General features: G+C 38.0%; 1 protein-coding gene across 2 annotated transcripts in view; it reads left to right on the top strand.

The window, feature by feature from the left end:
• Positions 1 to 15,605, top strand: part of MID2 (midline 2) — a 102,577-nt gene that overhangs the window by 82,197 nt on the left and 4,775 nt on the right. For both annotated transcript variants that reach the window (XM_081043688.1, XM_081043687.1), the window contains exons 6-7: positions 2,369 to 2,496; positions 3,614 to 3,757. In XM_081043688.1, coding sequence (XP_080899814.1) covers positions 2,369 to 2,496; positions 3,614 to 3,757 — 272 coding nt within the window. The remainder of the gene's footprint in view (positions 1 to 2,368; positions 2,497 to 3,613; positions 3,758 to 15,605) is intronic.

Genomic DNA, 15,605 nt, shown 5'->3' with positions numbered 1-15,605 from the left:
TTGCACGCACAAGGATTTTTACTGGCTTTGATTCAGAAGGTCTGGTGCAGGCCCTAAACATGTATGTTTTGGTCAAAGCTCCCCAAGATAATTCTGGTTAAGATTTACCCATAAATTTTTAAAAATAGGAACTGTCTAAATTGTTAAGGGTATAAAGTTTAGAAGCCAATGAACATGGATTCAGTTATATTTCTTTTTCCCCCCTGACCATTACTTGTTATGTGACCTTGGGCAAGTTACTTACACTTTCTATTTGTCAATTTTCTTATTTACAAAATGAAAATAACATTTATTACACAGGGTTATGTGTAAGGAATAAATTAGATAACGTATGTAATACATTATATAATATATATAGTGTGTATGTACAAGGTCTGATCATTAAGTTCACGAACTTGCCACCATGCACTTACATAAGCAGCACTGCATAAACAGCTCAGCAAGGTTTCATAACCTTGGTATCTCAGTGTCTCACAGCTGAGATCGTGTCGATGTGTGGCAATGTCTTGCTGAATGGCGTTCATTATTGTTGTTGCATGTCTTTGTGTACCGTTGCATGAATGAGCTTGAATTAGAGAACTGAACAAACATTAACTTTCTTGTTAAACTTGGCAATAATGGAAGTGAAATCAGGGACATGTTAGTCCAAGTTTATGGGATAATGCCATGAAGAAAATGGCAGTGTACAATGGATTAAACATTCTTCTGAGAGGAGAGAACATGTCACTGACGAAGAGAGGTCAGGGCAGCCATTAATGAGCAGAACTGATGAAAATATTGCAAAGCTTTGTCAAGTTGTGCGGCAAAATCATCGGCTGACTGTGAGAAGCATAGGAGACCAGTATACATCAATACAGATACAGTTAGGAAAATCTTAACTGAAAATCTTGGCATGAGAAAAGTGTGTGCAAGAATGGTCCCGAAGGACCTCACTGATGAACAAAAGCAAAGGAAAGTCGAAGTTTGCCAAGACCTTTTGGAAAGGCAAGATGATGTTTTGGGCCATGTTATCACTGGTGATGAAACACGGGTGTACCAATATGACCCCAAAACAAAGTGTCAAAGTGCACAATGGAAGTCAGCCAATTCTCCACGACCAAAAAAGTTCCATCAGTCCAAATCAAGAGTCAAAACGATGTTGCTAACCTTTTTTGATATCAGAGGATTATTCATTATGAATTTGTGCCACCTGGATAAACAGTCAATGAAGTTTACTATTTGGAAGTGCTGAAAAGGATGCAGAAAAAAATTAGACGAAACGACCTGAACTTTTCGTCAATAATTCATCACTCTTGCATCATGATAAATGCACCAGCTCACACGGCACCGTCTGTGAGGGATTTTTTAGCCAGTAAACAAATAACTATATTGGAACACCCTCCAAACTCACCTGATCTGGTCCCCAATGACTTCATTCTTTACCCAAAGATAAAGGAAATATTGAAAGGAAGACATTTTGATGATGACATTCAGGACATCAAGGGTAATACAACAACAGTTCTGATGGCCATTCCAGAAAATTCTAAAATTGCTTTGAAGGGTGGACTAGGAGCTGGCATCGGTACGTAGCTTCCCAAGGGGAGTGCTTTGAAGGTGACCATAGTGATATTCAGCAATGTAGCTGAATATTCAGCAAATGTAGTGATATTCAGCAAAAGTAGCACAGACTTGTATGTGTGTGTGTATGTAAAAATACTAAATGCTTAATTAGCAGTTGTGTTGTTGTTAGCCATACAGTTATTCATTCAAAAATTATTTATTCACTATGTGTCCAACACTGTGTTAGGGACCATGGAAGATATGAGGTACAAAACACGAACCTTGCTCTTGAGATGCTTAGAATTAGTCGAGGAGGTAAAACTAGCATAACATACAATTAGAGAACAGTAAAGGTAAATGTAAATGTTATAAAAGATCAAATAAAGTTCAGTATTTAGAGGAAGGCTTTAAATCAGCCCCAGTGTGCTAGCTTGTTGTTTAGCATAAAAAAAAAATAGAGGGGGAGAAAAAAAAAACTCTCAAACTGCTCTTACCAAACCTTCAGAGGTCTAGTTTTGATACTGCCTGCCAGATGGAAAATGATGCAGTGGGGAAAAAATCCTGTATTTACTTCTCAAAATTAAGACAGGATGGGGGAGTGTGTTTGAGGGGTGAACATGTGTGAATGAATATGGTATAACCTTTAATCGGTTCTGGATGATTAACATTTAAATGGTTTCCATTGGAAAAACATAGATATGATGTTTTGCATTTAATGAGCCAAGACCTACAAGTCATTTATTTTCACCTTTTTAAATCAGAAATCAAACACCGGATAGAGGTTGCAAACCTATTTTGATGTATATTGATGTACTTTTCTCTTTTGCAGGGTCGCTATGGCAACTGCATCTTCTCAAGTTCTGATTCCAGACATCAATTTTAATGATGCCTTTGAAAACTTTGCTTTAGATTTTTCCAGAGAAAAGAAACTGCTGGAGGGGCTAGATTATTTAACAGGTGTGAAAATACTGTGCTTTCCTTCTCATTCTAATCCTTTCATTTTGGTGTGCATTTACTTTAAAATAATCTGAAAAAGACAATATTTGTAATGAAAATGCTTTTATAGCCTATAAAATGATACATGTATCTTTTTACATAGAACACATTTTAGTTCATGTAACAGAAAAGAAAGATGATTTGTCAAATATTTCTGGGGCCAGAATGTGTATAACATTTGTACTTAAATGTAAAAAAAAAAAAAACAAGCAGTTGCTGATGGATTTCTCCTTCAATAATATATACAGCAATAATATATACATTGCTTGTTATGGGGGTAGAACTCAGGTGGCAATTATGGAACATTAGAGAATGTTCCATATGGCTACAGGTACTACTCAAATGGCTTTAAGGAAAATTAAGAATTAGCAGTGAGGAAGAAAAATGTAAGAAATACCTGACTTGCAGACAGGTTTAGAAAATGAGGGATGAAACCAGCCTTTTAAAAATGCTGGCTATCTTCAGGATTATTTGAGTGATCGATTTCATGAGAAAAATACATACATACATACAATACCTTCGTGTTTGTAGTTATTTTTGTTAATATACTAAAATAGATGGCATTTATTGAACATCAACTTTATGCCAGATACTGTATATTAATTTTATGTCATGAGCCCTTTCAACAAATCTATGATGTAATTATCGTCCCCAGTTTACAGATGAAGGAACACATATTATTTTGCACTTGGCTACATTGCCAAAAATATATAGTAAAACTTATTTTGAAATAAAAAGAAATAGGTTGAAGGTCATGTAATAAGAAAACCATGTGACCACTTTGCTCTAATACTTACATATGTGTTTGTACAAGCACAGTAGACGACTGGACAGTCATCTCCATAATTTAGGCTTATATTTTTGCCTAAAATATCTTTATCATTGAAGCAAAAGTGGTTTGGGGGAACTTGAAGTCTCAGCACTTTGCTTCAGGACTTATGGTACGTGCAATGTAAAGCTTCTAATTAAGAAAATCTCCCCTCCATGAGATGCTGGGTTGGGCAGCAAGAGTAACGATTGTAAACTTCCAGAACAGCGAGTGTGCTTTCCTTATCTTCTTTTCCACCTTTCCTTACAGCCCCCAACCCACCAGCTATCCGAGAGGAACTCTGTACTGCCTCCCATGACACCATTACAGTCCACTGGATCTCGGATGATGAGTTCAGCATCAGCTCCTATGAGCTTCAGTACACCATTTTCACTGGCCAGGCTAACTTCATCAGTAAGTCATGGTGTAGTTGGGGCCTGTGGCCAGAGATAAGGAAATGTAAGGAAGCAGTAAGCTGCTCAAGATTGGCCGGGGCGCCACGAGGCAAGTGTTTGTAAGACATGTTAGGTTGTTTAGAATAGTGTTTTGTAAACAGTTTAAGCTCCCCCTGGGCATTAAAAAGATCTTACTGATGTGTCACCCATCAGCCAGTTGTGTATTTCCTTGCTGAGCGGTCACTGAGGCCACTCCCATTTGTTGATGTAATCCTGAGCCTTTCTTCAGTTAATCCGCGTCACTCCACTCTCCCAAGTCAGAACACAGCTCAGAATTCATTCCTCGGTAGCTAAGTCACCATCATTGTTGATTCTATGTGTGTTACCATCTTTTTCCTTGACTCTTCTTCCACTTCATTATCATGGTAAAATAAATTATGTTCAAAGACTACTACTTCCTTTGCTGTACCGATTTGTATCAGTGACTATAGTGATAAGCCTCCTGTCTCTGTCCCTTTATCCCTTCTCCCTTTGCTCCAATAGTTACACCAAATATAAAACATGTCAGTGGGCCACACAGTGAATGATGTTCAAAAACCAGTCATTTAGCTAACATGCTATAGTTTCACCTTCCGATGAATTGGAGCAAGACAAGGCAGATTAAGAACTTAACTTATTGATTGTCAGACAGGAGGAGTTGAGCTGCAAATTCCCCTCAATGTGCTGGGAAAAAAATTGACATGAAAGCAGTATTAAAGCTAGTTTCAAGACTTGAACTGATTCCCAACCTAAGGTTGCATTTGCATAGCCGCGAAGTAGTATTTTCTTTTACCTGCGTGTTTGTGCTTCTATGTCTGACTTCACAGGGTTGCACGAGAGGAGTTTTTCCAATAAAACCCTCCTGATAGTCTTCCTCTTCCTGTTTTGTGACAATTATGAGCCATATCGCGGGGTGGGGAGTTGAGAGGACATTTGAGGTCAAACTCTAAAAAACACTTGCCTCGTGCAGCTCCAACCTAAGCCACTTGGCCTGGGTGGTTGTGTTCTTGGGTGTTCCTGTGTGTTTCTTCAGTTTGTGAAGTCACAAACTCTTCGGACCTCCCTGACATGCTTTTCTGCACTTGTCTCCTGTTCTGGAAAGTCTTAGAGCCAGCAACTGTGCTGCTTCTTCGAATATGGGGGGAGCAGTGGTCTCCGGGGCGGGGTGAAACTAATTCCAAGAAGTAACAAAAATCTAAAGGCTGTCACCTTTAGTTTCAAGGGTATATAGTCCTTTGTAAAGAAAAGCTTAAAGAATAATTTTTAATAGCAATAGGATTATAGCATCTTAGAATTGGAGGGGACCTTAGAGGTCACCTAGTCTAATCTTCTTCCCTTCTACCAGACACCCAGTAGATGATCGTCCTGTCTCTGCTTAAACATTTCCAGTGATGGAGAGCTTACTTCTAACAAAAGAGCCCATTCAATTGTTGTTAGCTATAAATTATTGTCAGTGCTTCCTTATAAAAGGCCTAACTATCCTAGTAAATAATGACAATAACAATTTATACGTTATTATGTTTTGCCATTTACAAATGCTCCCACATACATTGTCTCATTTAGTCCTCATGAGTTCTTACTTAGCCTTATGAAATACATCATTTTAATTCTATTTTATAGATGAAGAAACTGAAGTTCAATGAATTGCCCAAGGTCACAGAGCTACAAACTGATGGAGTCAAGATTTGAACCCAAGCCTGTCAGACTTCAAGCTCCTTGTGTTAAACCACAGCTACCAATTAGTCTTAGCCCTGCCCTTTTATGCCTAACAAACCCAACCCATCTTTCACGTGGCAGTTCTTCAGATAATTTCAGATAGCTCTCATGTCCTTTCTATATTTTCTCTTTTCCAGGCTAAACATCCACAGTTCTTTGAGTTGCTTCTCATGTGACATGGTTTCAGACCTGTTACCATCCTGCTATCCTTTTTATGAAACTGCTTTATAAAATGTGCTATCCAAAAAGTGAATATAGTACTCCAAAAGTAGTCTGACCACTGCAGCGGATAGCTGTGTTATTTCTCTTGTACATTAACTGAGCACATGATCAGCTAAAATCCCTAGGAATTTCAAATCCTATTCCTGTTCAATTAATTGTTTAAACGGAAACAACACCTTGAATTCATCCCTATCACATTTTATCTGGTTAGTTTTGATTCCTCATTCCAGCCTGCCTAAATCCTTTGGAATCCAGTTTCTGCCTTCCAGTACATTTACTTCCCTTCCCAGCCTGCCTTCCATGTCCTCCTCTGATCATTGATAGAAAAGAGGAATAGGACTGGGACAAGGTCAGACCACGAAGCAAAATTTTCGTTTTATGTGGCAATGGGCACATGAAATCAAACTGTTTTACAAGGAATAAATATTCACGAAGATTCAAGGTCCCAGTCCTACCTGCTCTGAGAGCTACTTTACCTTGAGGTTTTCCTTCATTTTCTCTTTTTTAAAACCACTTTACTTAGGTATACTTGACATACAAAAAGTTTCCATCAACAAATGAATGGATAAAGAAAATGTGGTATATACATGCAATGGAATATTATTTAGCCTTAAAAAATAAGGAAATTCTGCCACTTGTGAAAACATGGATGAACCTGGAGGGCATTATGCTAAGTGAAATAAACCAGACACAAAAGGACAAATAATATGATACAACTTATATGGGGAATCTTAAAATAGTCAAACCCCATATCTGGTTAAAGAACAACCAGAAATTTCATCCTTCTTGGTTAAATTTTGAAAAGTAGTTCCCTTTATTTTTTTCAACTTTTTTCAACTTTCTTCCTCCATTTTTAACTTTATCCCCACCTCATCTATGATATGAAATAGTCATAAGCCAATAATGTTTCATATGCTGCTGTTAGCTGAATGAGAATTCCAACAGGTATTTGGATGTTTGCCTTCCCCACTACTATGTATCTTTCTTCTGTTTCAATTTTGTGTTTTGCCTTAGGAAAGCTCTGGCTATAACCTCTGTCTGATCAGGGAGTCTGTAACATACTGCCACAAAAATATAATTTCTATTTCCCCTCCTTTTCATTCTCATGCACATGCCTTCCACCACACATTTACGCTCAGGTTCATGGATTTCCATACTGTAGTCTTTCCCTTTTGAACAAGGTGTATACTTCCATTGCCATAATTCAATCATAAATCCAATCTCACCAAGTCTCAGTGATACCCAAAAGATCATATATATACCTTTTTAAAATTTATAAATAATTTCAAAATTACAGAAAAGTTGCAAGACTAGCACAAAGAATGTCCAAATACTGTTTAACCACATTCACCTCATTAATATTTTGCCCCATTTGCTTTATCATTTGTTAGCATTCTCTATTTCTCTCTTTCTTTCTTAACCATTTGAGAGTAAATTGCATATATCATGGCCTTTCACCCCTAAATTCTTTAGTGTATATTTTCCTAAAATAAGGAAATTATCTTACATATCCACAATACAATTATCAACTTTAAGAGATTTAACATTAATGTAATATTTTTATTTAACCCACCAGTCATATTCCAATCTTTATAGCTGACCCGATAATATTCTTTATAATATGTAAAGGGCCCAATATTGTCCTTTATAGTCTAGCATCGGCATTTCATTTAATTGTCATATCTCTTGCCTCCTTTAATCTGAAATATTTCCTTAGCCTTTCTTTGTCTTTAATGACATTGACATTTGAAGAGTGCCATTTTATTTCTTTATTATACTATTCCTTATTTGGGATTTGTCTGCTGTTTCCTCACAATTATATTCAGATTATGCATTCATGGCTGGAATACTACAGAAGAAATGTCGTGTCCTCCTTAGGACATAACATCTGGAGGCACACGATGTCCACTGGTCCTTCATTGGTGATGCTAATTTTGATCACTTGGTCAAAGGTGTTGCCTGATTTCTTCGTGTGTAGTTACTGTTTTTCCTTTTGCAACCAATAAGCAATCAGTACAGTGATACTTTAAGACCATGAAAATATCCTGCTTCCTCATCAAACCCATCCCACCCATCCCCCTCCTGTTTTAACATCAATAAATAATTCTTGCCTGATCTGATCTTTACACTGATGATTGCAAAATGATTTTCCAACTGATCATTCCCTCCCACATTTGCAAGCTGGCACTCTGCTTTTTACTGTGAGCAAAAGCCCCACCTTCCATTTGTTTACTTATCTGCTAATCAGTATGGACTCCTGAATTCTCTTTTTTCAGTGGTTTATAATTCTTTACTGTCTTTACTTTGGTGCTCAAGTTTCCTGGATTTAGCTAATGGAAGCCTTTGAAGCGACTTCTGGGTCCTATATTCTCCCATCATTTTCTTGAGTACTTTCTTTCCAGCATAACAAGAGGTTCTAGGCTCATTTTGAGCCTGCCCCAGCTTTTAAATCAGCCGTTTTCCCAAGGAACCCTAGTTCCTTTTAGGGGGACAATGGTATTAGAGACCAAGACCTGGAGGCTAGAAATAGACACATAACACCCATGTATGTATACATATACATACAGACAACACTGTATATACACACATGCTTAACATATGTGTACATATGTATGCACGTACACATACATATATAGTATATTTTGGAAATCACGAGTTTATACCAATACCTCCAATTCCAGTCCATCCCTACAGGTTCTTTCTTTTCCTTCCGCCATTCCGTATTTGTGTGTTCCCACTTCCACGGTGAGAACACTGGCTCCCAACAATTTAACACATGTACTCATTTGCTCACTCCCATGATATATCTACAATAGTTTCAGAATTGTTTTGCCCATACCACTGCAAAAACAAACAGTAGTTCAAGACTTGTTTGCAATTTTCCTCCTGTCCCCATCCTTTTGGTGTGGTTGTTTTTCATTGCAAATGCAATTGGGTTCATTTGTTTCGGTTTGCCTTTAGTTTTAGTCCCCACTCTTTCCAATGATATTGGTTTCATTTTAATTTTTGAATTTGTAAAACAACATGTTTCCAAAATGCAAAACTGTGCAAAAAAGTTATAATCAGAGAAGTGTCATTTTCTCCCGTATACTTTTAATTCTGTTTTCCCACCCCCATCCCTTGTAGGTAACCAAGTTCATTATTTCCTGTTTTTCTTTTCTTTCCTGTTGTTACTATTATTTTGTAACTCCAAACAGATGTATGTATGTTTGCTTATTTGCCTTTCTTTCTTGCAAATAGACTTAGCATACTACATATGCTCTTTGGTAATTTGCTTTTTCAATTAACACTATAGCCTGGAAATCACTTCATATCAGTCCATGGAGATCATCCTCATTCTTTTTTCCAGCTACATAATACTTCATTGTGAAGTTTGTTTTATTTTTTTTTATTTTTTATTTTTTAATTAATTTTATTGGGGTGACAATTGTTAGTAAATTTACATAGATTTCAGGTGTACAATTCTGTATTACATCGTCTATAAATCCCATTGTGTGTTCACCACCCAGAGTCAGTTCTCCTTCCATCACCATATATTTGATCCCCTTTACCCTCATCACCCACCCCCCACCCCCTTACCCTCTGGTAACCACTAAATTATTGTCTGTGTCTATGAGTTTTTGTTTCTCATTTGTTTGTCTTGTTCTTTTTGGTTTATATACCACATATCAGTGAAATCATAGGGTTCTCTGCTTTTTCTGTCTGACTTATTTCACTTAGCATTATTCTCTCGAGATCCATCCATGTTGTCACAAATGCTCCTATATCATCTTTCCTTAACGCCGAATAGTATTCCATTGTGTATATGTACCACAACTTCTTTATCCATTCATCTATCGAAGGACATTTTGGTTGTTTCCATGTCTTGGCCACCGTAAACAAAGCTGCAATGAACATTGGAGTACACGTGTCTCTGTAGAGAAATGCTTTTATATTTTTGGGGTAGATACCCAGGAGAGCGATTGCTGGGTCATATGGTAATTCTATTCGTAATTTCTTGAGGAACCTCCACACTGCCTTCCATAGCGGCTGCACCAGTCTGCATTCCCACCAACAGTGTATGAGAGTTCCTTTTTCTCCACAGCCTCTCCAACACTTGTTACTATTTGTTTTGTTGATGAAAGCCATTCTGACTGGGGTGAGGTGATATCTCATTGTGGTTTTCATTTGCATTTCTCTGATGATTAGCGATGTTGAGCATTTTTTCATATGTCTATTTGCCATTTGTATATCCTCTTTGGAGAAATGTCTCTTCAGGTCCTCTGTCCATTTTTCAATTGGGTTGTTTGTTTTTTTGTTGTGGAGTTTCATGAGTTCCTTGTATATTTTGGATATTAGCCCCTTATCAGAGGAACTGTTTGTGAAAATCTTCTCCCATTCAGTTGGTTGCCTCATTATTTTGTCAATAGTTTCTTTTGCTGTGCAGAAGCTTTTCAGTTTCATATAATCCCATTTGTTTATTTTAGTTTTTACTTCCATTGCCTTTGGAGTCAAATTCATAAAATGCTCTTTGAACCCAAGGTCCATAAGTTTAGTACCTATGTTTTCTTCAATGCAGTTTATTGTGTCAGGTCTTATGCTTAAGTCTTTGATCCATTTTGAATTAATTTTGGTACATGGTGACAGATAGCAGTCCAGTTTCATTCTTTTGCACGTGGCTATCCAATTCTGCCAGCACCATTTATTGAAGAGGCTGTCTTTTCTCCATTGTATGTTTTTAGCTTCTTTGTCAAAAATTATCTGTCCATATTTATGTGGTTTTATTTCTGGGTTCTCAATTCTATTCCATTGGTCTATGAGTCTGTTTTTCCGCCAATACCAAGCTGTTTTGATTATTGTAGCCCTGTAGTACAAGGAAAAATCAGGGAGTGTGATACCTCCAGTATTGTTCTTTTTTTTTAATATTGCTTTGGCTATTCGGGGTCTTTTGTGGTTCCAAACAAATCTGATGATTTTTTGTTCTATTTCTTTAAAAAATGCCATTGGGATTTTAATGGGGATTGCATTAAATCTGTATATGGCTTTGGGTAATATGGCCATTTTAACGATGTTGATTCTTCCAATCCATGAGCACGGAATGTCTTTCCATTTCTTTGTGTCTTCTTCAATTTCTTTCAAAAATGTCTTATAGTTTTCAGCATATAAATCCTTCACATCCTTGGTTAAGTTTATTCCTAGGTATTTTATTCTTTTTGCTGCAATTGCAAAAGGAATTGTTTTTTCTATCTCTTTTTCTGAGATTTCATTGTTGGTATATAGGAAAGCAATGGACTTTTGTACGTTGATTTTGTAGCCAGCAACTTTACTATATTCATTGATTGTTTCTAATAGCTTTTTGGTGGAGTCTTTAGGGTTTTCTATGTATAGCATCATGTCATCTGCAAAGAGTGACAATTTAACTTCTTCATTCCCAATTTGGATGCCTTTTATTTCTTTCTCTTGCCTGATAGCTCTGGCGAGGACTTCCAACACTATGTTGAAAAGCAGAGGTGATAGGGGACAACCTTGTCGTGTTCCTGAACGTAGAGCAAAGGGCTTCAGCTTTTCACCATTAATTATGAGGTTAGCTGAGGGCTTGTCGTATATGGCCTTTATTATGTTGAGGTATTTTCCTTTTATACCAATTTTAGTAAGTGTTTTAATCATAAATGGATGTTGTATCTTATCAAATGCTTTTTCTGCATCAATTGATAGAATCATATGGTTTTTGTCCTTTATTTTGTTTATGTGATGTATCACATTGATGGATTTGCGAATGTTGAACCATCCTTGTGCCCCGGGGATGAACCCCACTTGGTCGTGATGAATAATCTTTTTAATGCATTGTTGTATTCGATTTGCTAGAATTTTGTTTAGGATTTTAGCATCTGTATTCATCAGAGATATAGGTCTGTAGTTTTCTTTTTTTGTGTTGTCCTTACCAGGTTTTGGTATCAGGGTAATGTTGGCCTCATAAAATGAGTTAGGGAGTACTGACTCTTCTTCAATTTTTTGGAAGAGTTTGAGCAGGATTGGTATTAGATCCTCTTTGAAGGTTTGGTAGAATTCACTGGTGAAGCCATCTGGTCCAGGAGTTTTGCTTTTGGGAAGGTTTTTGATGACTGATTCAATTTCGTTACTGGTGATCGGCCTGTTTAGATTTTCCACTTCTTCTTGGTTCAGCCTTGGAAGGCTATATGTTTCTAAGAACTTGTCCATTTCTTCTAAGTTATTAAATTTGGTGGCATATAGTCCTTCATAGTATTCTTGGATAATCCTTTGTATTTCTGTGGTGTCCGTGATAACTTCCCCTTTTTCATTTCTGATTTTGTTAATTAGTGTCTTCTCTCTTTTTATCTTAGTGAGTCTAGCCAAGGGTTTGTCGATTTTGTTAATCTTTTCAAAGAACCAGCTTTTTGTCACATTAATTTTTTCTATTGTCTTTTTGTTCTCTATTTCATTTAGTTCTGCTCTGATTTTTGTTATTTCCTTTCTTCTGCTGACCTTGGGTTTCGCTTGTTCTTCTTTTTCTAGTTTTTTAAGGTGTAACATGAGGTTATTTATTTGGGATTTTTCTTGTTTCTTGAGATAGGCCTGTAATGATATAAATTTCCCTCTTAAAACTGCTTTCGCGGCATCCCAAAAATTTTGGTAGGATGTATTTTCATTGTCATTTGTTTCTATGTATCTTTTGAGCTCTCCTCTAATTTCTTCTTTGACCCAGTCGTTCTTTAAAAGTATGTTGTTTAATCTCCATGTATTTGTGTTTTTTCCTGCTTTCTTTTTGCAGTTGATATCCAATTTCAAAGCTTTGTGATCAGAGAATATGCTTGGTATGATTTCAATCTTCTTAAATTTGCTGAGGCTGATTTTGTGTCCCAATATATGGTCTATCCTTGAGAATGTTCCATGTACACTAGAAAAGAATGTATAGTCTGATGTTTTAGGATGAAGTGCTCTATATATGTCAATTATGTCCAATTCATCTAATGTGTCATTTAGGGCTGCGATTTCGTTATTTATCTTCTGTTTGGATGATCTATCCATAGCTGTCAATGATGTATTTAAGTCCCCTAGTATAATTGTGTTTTGGTCAATTTCTCCCTTTAGTTCTGTTAGTAGTTGCTTGGTATATTTCGGTGCTCCCTGATTGGGGGCATAAATATTGATGACTGTTATGTCTTCTTGTTGTATAGTCCCCTTTACCATTATGAAATGTCCATCTTTGTCTCTTGTTATCTTTTTCACCCTGAAGTCTGTTTCATCGGAAATCATTATGGCTACACCTGATTTTTTCTGGGTACCATTTGCTTGAAGTGTCAATTTCCACCCTTTCACTTTGAGTCTATGCTTGTCCTTGTAGCTGAGATGTGTCTCTTGTAGGCAGCATATGGTTGGGTTTAGTTTTTTGATCCAATCTGCTACTCTGTGTCTCTTTATTGGTGAGTTCAGTCCATTTACATTTAGGGTGATTATTGATATGTGAGGATTTCCTGTCATTCTGTCTTTAGTTTTCTGGTAAGGCTGTGTCTCCATTGTTTCTTTGCCTTTTTGTTGTTGTCTGTTATTTCTGTGTGGTAGTATTCTATGATGTTTCCCTCTGTTTCTTCTTTTATTACAGTATATATTTCAGATTTGGATGTTTTTTGAGTGGTTACCCTTGAGTTTATGTAAAAGAAAGTTTGATATTTAGAGTATTCCAGTTTCTTCAGTCCGCTTACTTTCTCTATTCCCATATTCCAGTTCAGGCCTTTACGCTCCCTCTTTTTATGTTTTGGTTGCCACAAGTTGTCCCTGTTGATGGTGGTCTAATAGCCTCCTTTAGTATTTCTTGTAGTGCAGGTCGTGTATTAGAAAATTCCCTCAGCTTCTGGATGTCTGGAAAGGTCTTTATTCCTCCTTCATATCTAAAGGAGATCTTTGCTGGATATATTATTCTTGGCTCATGATTTCTCTCTTTCAATAGTTTGAATATTTGGTTCCATTCCCTCCTAGCTTGTAGAGTTTCTGCTGAAAAATCTGATGATAATCTAATGGGCTTTCCTTTGTAAGTTACCGTCTTCTTTTCCCTGGCTGCCTTGAGGATTCTTTCTTTATCATTGATTTTAGACAGCTTCAATACAATGTGCCTTGGAGAAGGCCTGTTGGGATTGAGGTAATTAGGTGTTCTATTTGCTTCTTGGATTCGAGGATCCAGTTCTGTCCACAAGTTTGGGAAGTTCTCATCAACGATTTGTTTGAATATATTCTCTGTTCCCTTCCCTCTTTCTTCTCCTTCTGGTATGCCCATTATTCTTATATTGTTCTTTCTGATGGAGTCAGAAAGTTCTTGTAGAGTTCTTTCATTTCTTTTAAGTCTCAAGTCTCTTTCTTCTTCCCTCTGTGTAAATTCCAGGTTCCTATCTTCGATGTCACTGATTCTTTCCTCCATCTGGTCAACTCTACTACCTAAGCTGGATATTTTATTGTTAATTTCTTCTATTGAGTTCTTAATCTCCAGAAATTCTATTTGGTTCTTTTTCAAGATTTCAATCTCTTTTGTAAAATGCTCATGGTGTTCTTTGATTGTGTTTCTGAGTTCATTAAACTGCCTTTCTGTGTTTTCTTGCATCTCGTTCAGTTTTTTCAGAATTGCGATCTTGAATTCTCTGTCATTTAAATCACAAAGGTCCATATCTCTAAGTTCCTTTTCTGGAGACTTTTCACTTTCTTTCTGAGCTATCTTGTTGCCTTGGTTATTCATGGCAATCACTGATTTACTATTTCTCTTCCTAGACATCTACAGGAGTGTCTTCTGCAACAGGTTGATAGGTATGCGAAGAGCTTTTGGAGTTCCAAAGCTCTTTCTGCACCAGATTCAGAGCCCGTTTGTTTCAGCAGTTCTGTTTACTCCTGCAGGGATCCGCCCAGATAGGTGGGGCCAGGGGCGGGGTGAGTTGTGAGAGGTGGCCCAGAGCAATGGCGGCGACCACCACCACAGCCAGTCCTGCTTCCACAGCTCCCTCCCCTTTGCCGGAACTAGTTGAGCTGCGAATCTGTGTCTGCGGTCCACAGTTCTCAGAGCAGCAAATATTCTGTCCTTTGATCCGACACTGCTACTTTATCGCTTCTAGCACGGGGCAGGTGGGGGCGGGGCGAGCTCTGGGAGGGTAGGGAGGGGGCGGCTAGTCTCAGTGCCTAGGGCTTCCGTTCTCCGCTCGGCAGTGAGGGCTTAAACCACCGATTTCAGCCCTCTTCCCTCAGTCTTTGCTCCGAGGTCTGCCGTGAGCGAGCGTTGTGTTCAGCGGTTTTGTATGCTGCCCCCTCAGCCCTGTGGGCCGTAAGCGGAGCCCTAGCAGTCCGAGTCCTTCCCTCTCCCGCAGCGGCGGTAGTTCCGGGAGCAGCGGGCTCCGAGCACTGAGCTAGGTCTGTGTCCTGCGCCCGCGCGGCTCCGTCTCCGCACTTCTCCTCTCCCTCCTCCCCCGCTCGCGCGATTCACCCACCTGGAGGTGAATTCAGTAGTCGGCCTCTTCGTCTTGCCTGTCTGCTGTGCAAGGAGTCCTTTGTGGAGTTATTGTTGTCCGATTCGTTGTAAATTCCAGGGGAGCGTTACAGAGGCTCACCTCACGCCGCCATTTTTTTCCTCAATGTCTTGTTTTATTTTTTGTTTTGCATTGTTGGAAGTATGTCTGGAAGATCATGTATTTCCCTCTTTGTATTAAAATTTCATGTGCTGTTTACGGTTCATATTGTGCATTCGAATATAGACAGCCAAACCCTCAAACACTGTCCCTGGCTCTTATCCTTTATTGTCTTTTCATAAGAATCACTGAACATGTCCACCCATTATTTCTCTTTCTAGAGCATATCTGTTTGCCCTCCATTATGCTCCTTTTTCTAGCTTTAATTTAGACCTTTTCTCCTTCTCCCCA

This window comes from Rhinolophus hipposideros (assembly GCF_964194185.1).
Source record: "Rhinolophus hipposideros genome assembly, chromosome: X".
Taxonomy (NCBI): Eukaryota; Metazoa; Chordata; class Mammalia; order Chiroptera; family Rhinolophidae; genus Rhinolophus; species Rhinolophus hipposideros.
Note: the sequence above shows the minus strand (reverse complement) of the source record. Positions and strands in the feature narration are given on the sequence as shown.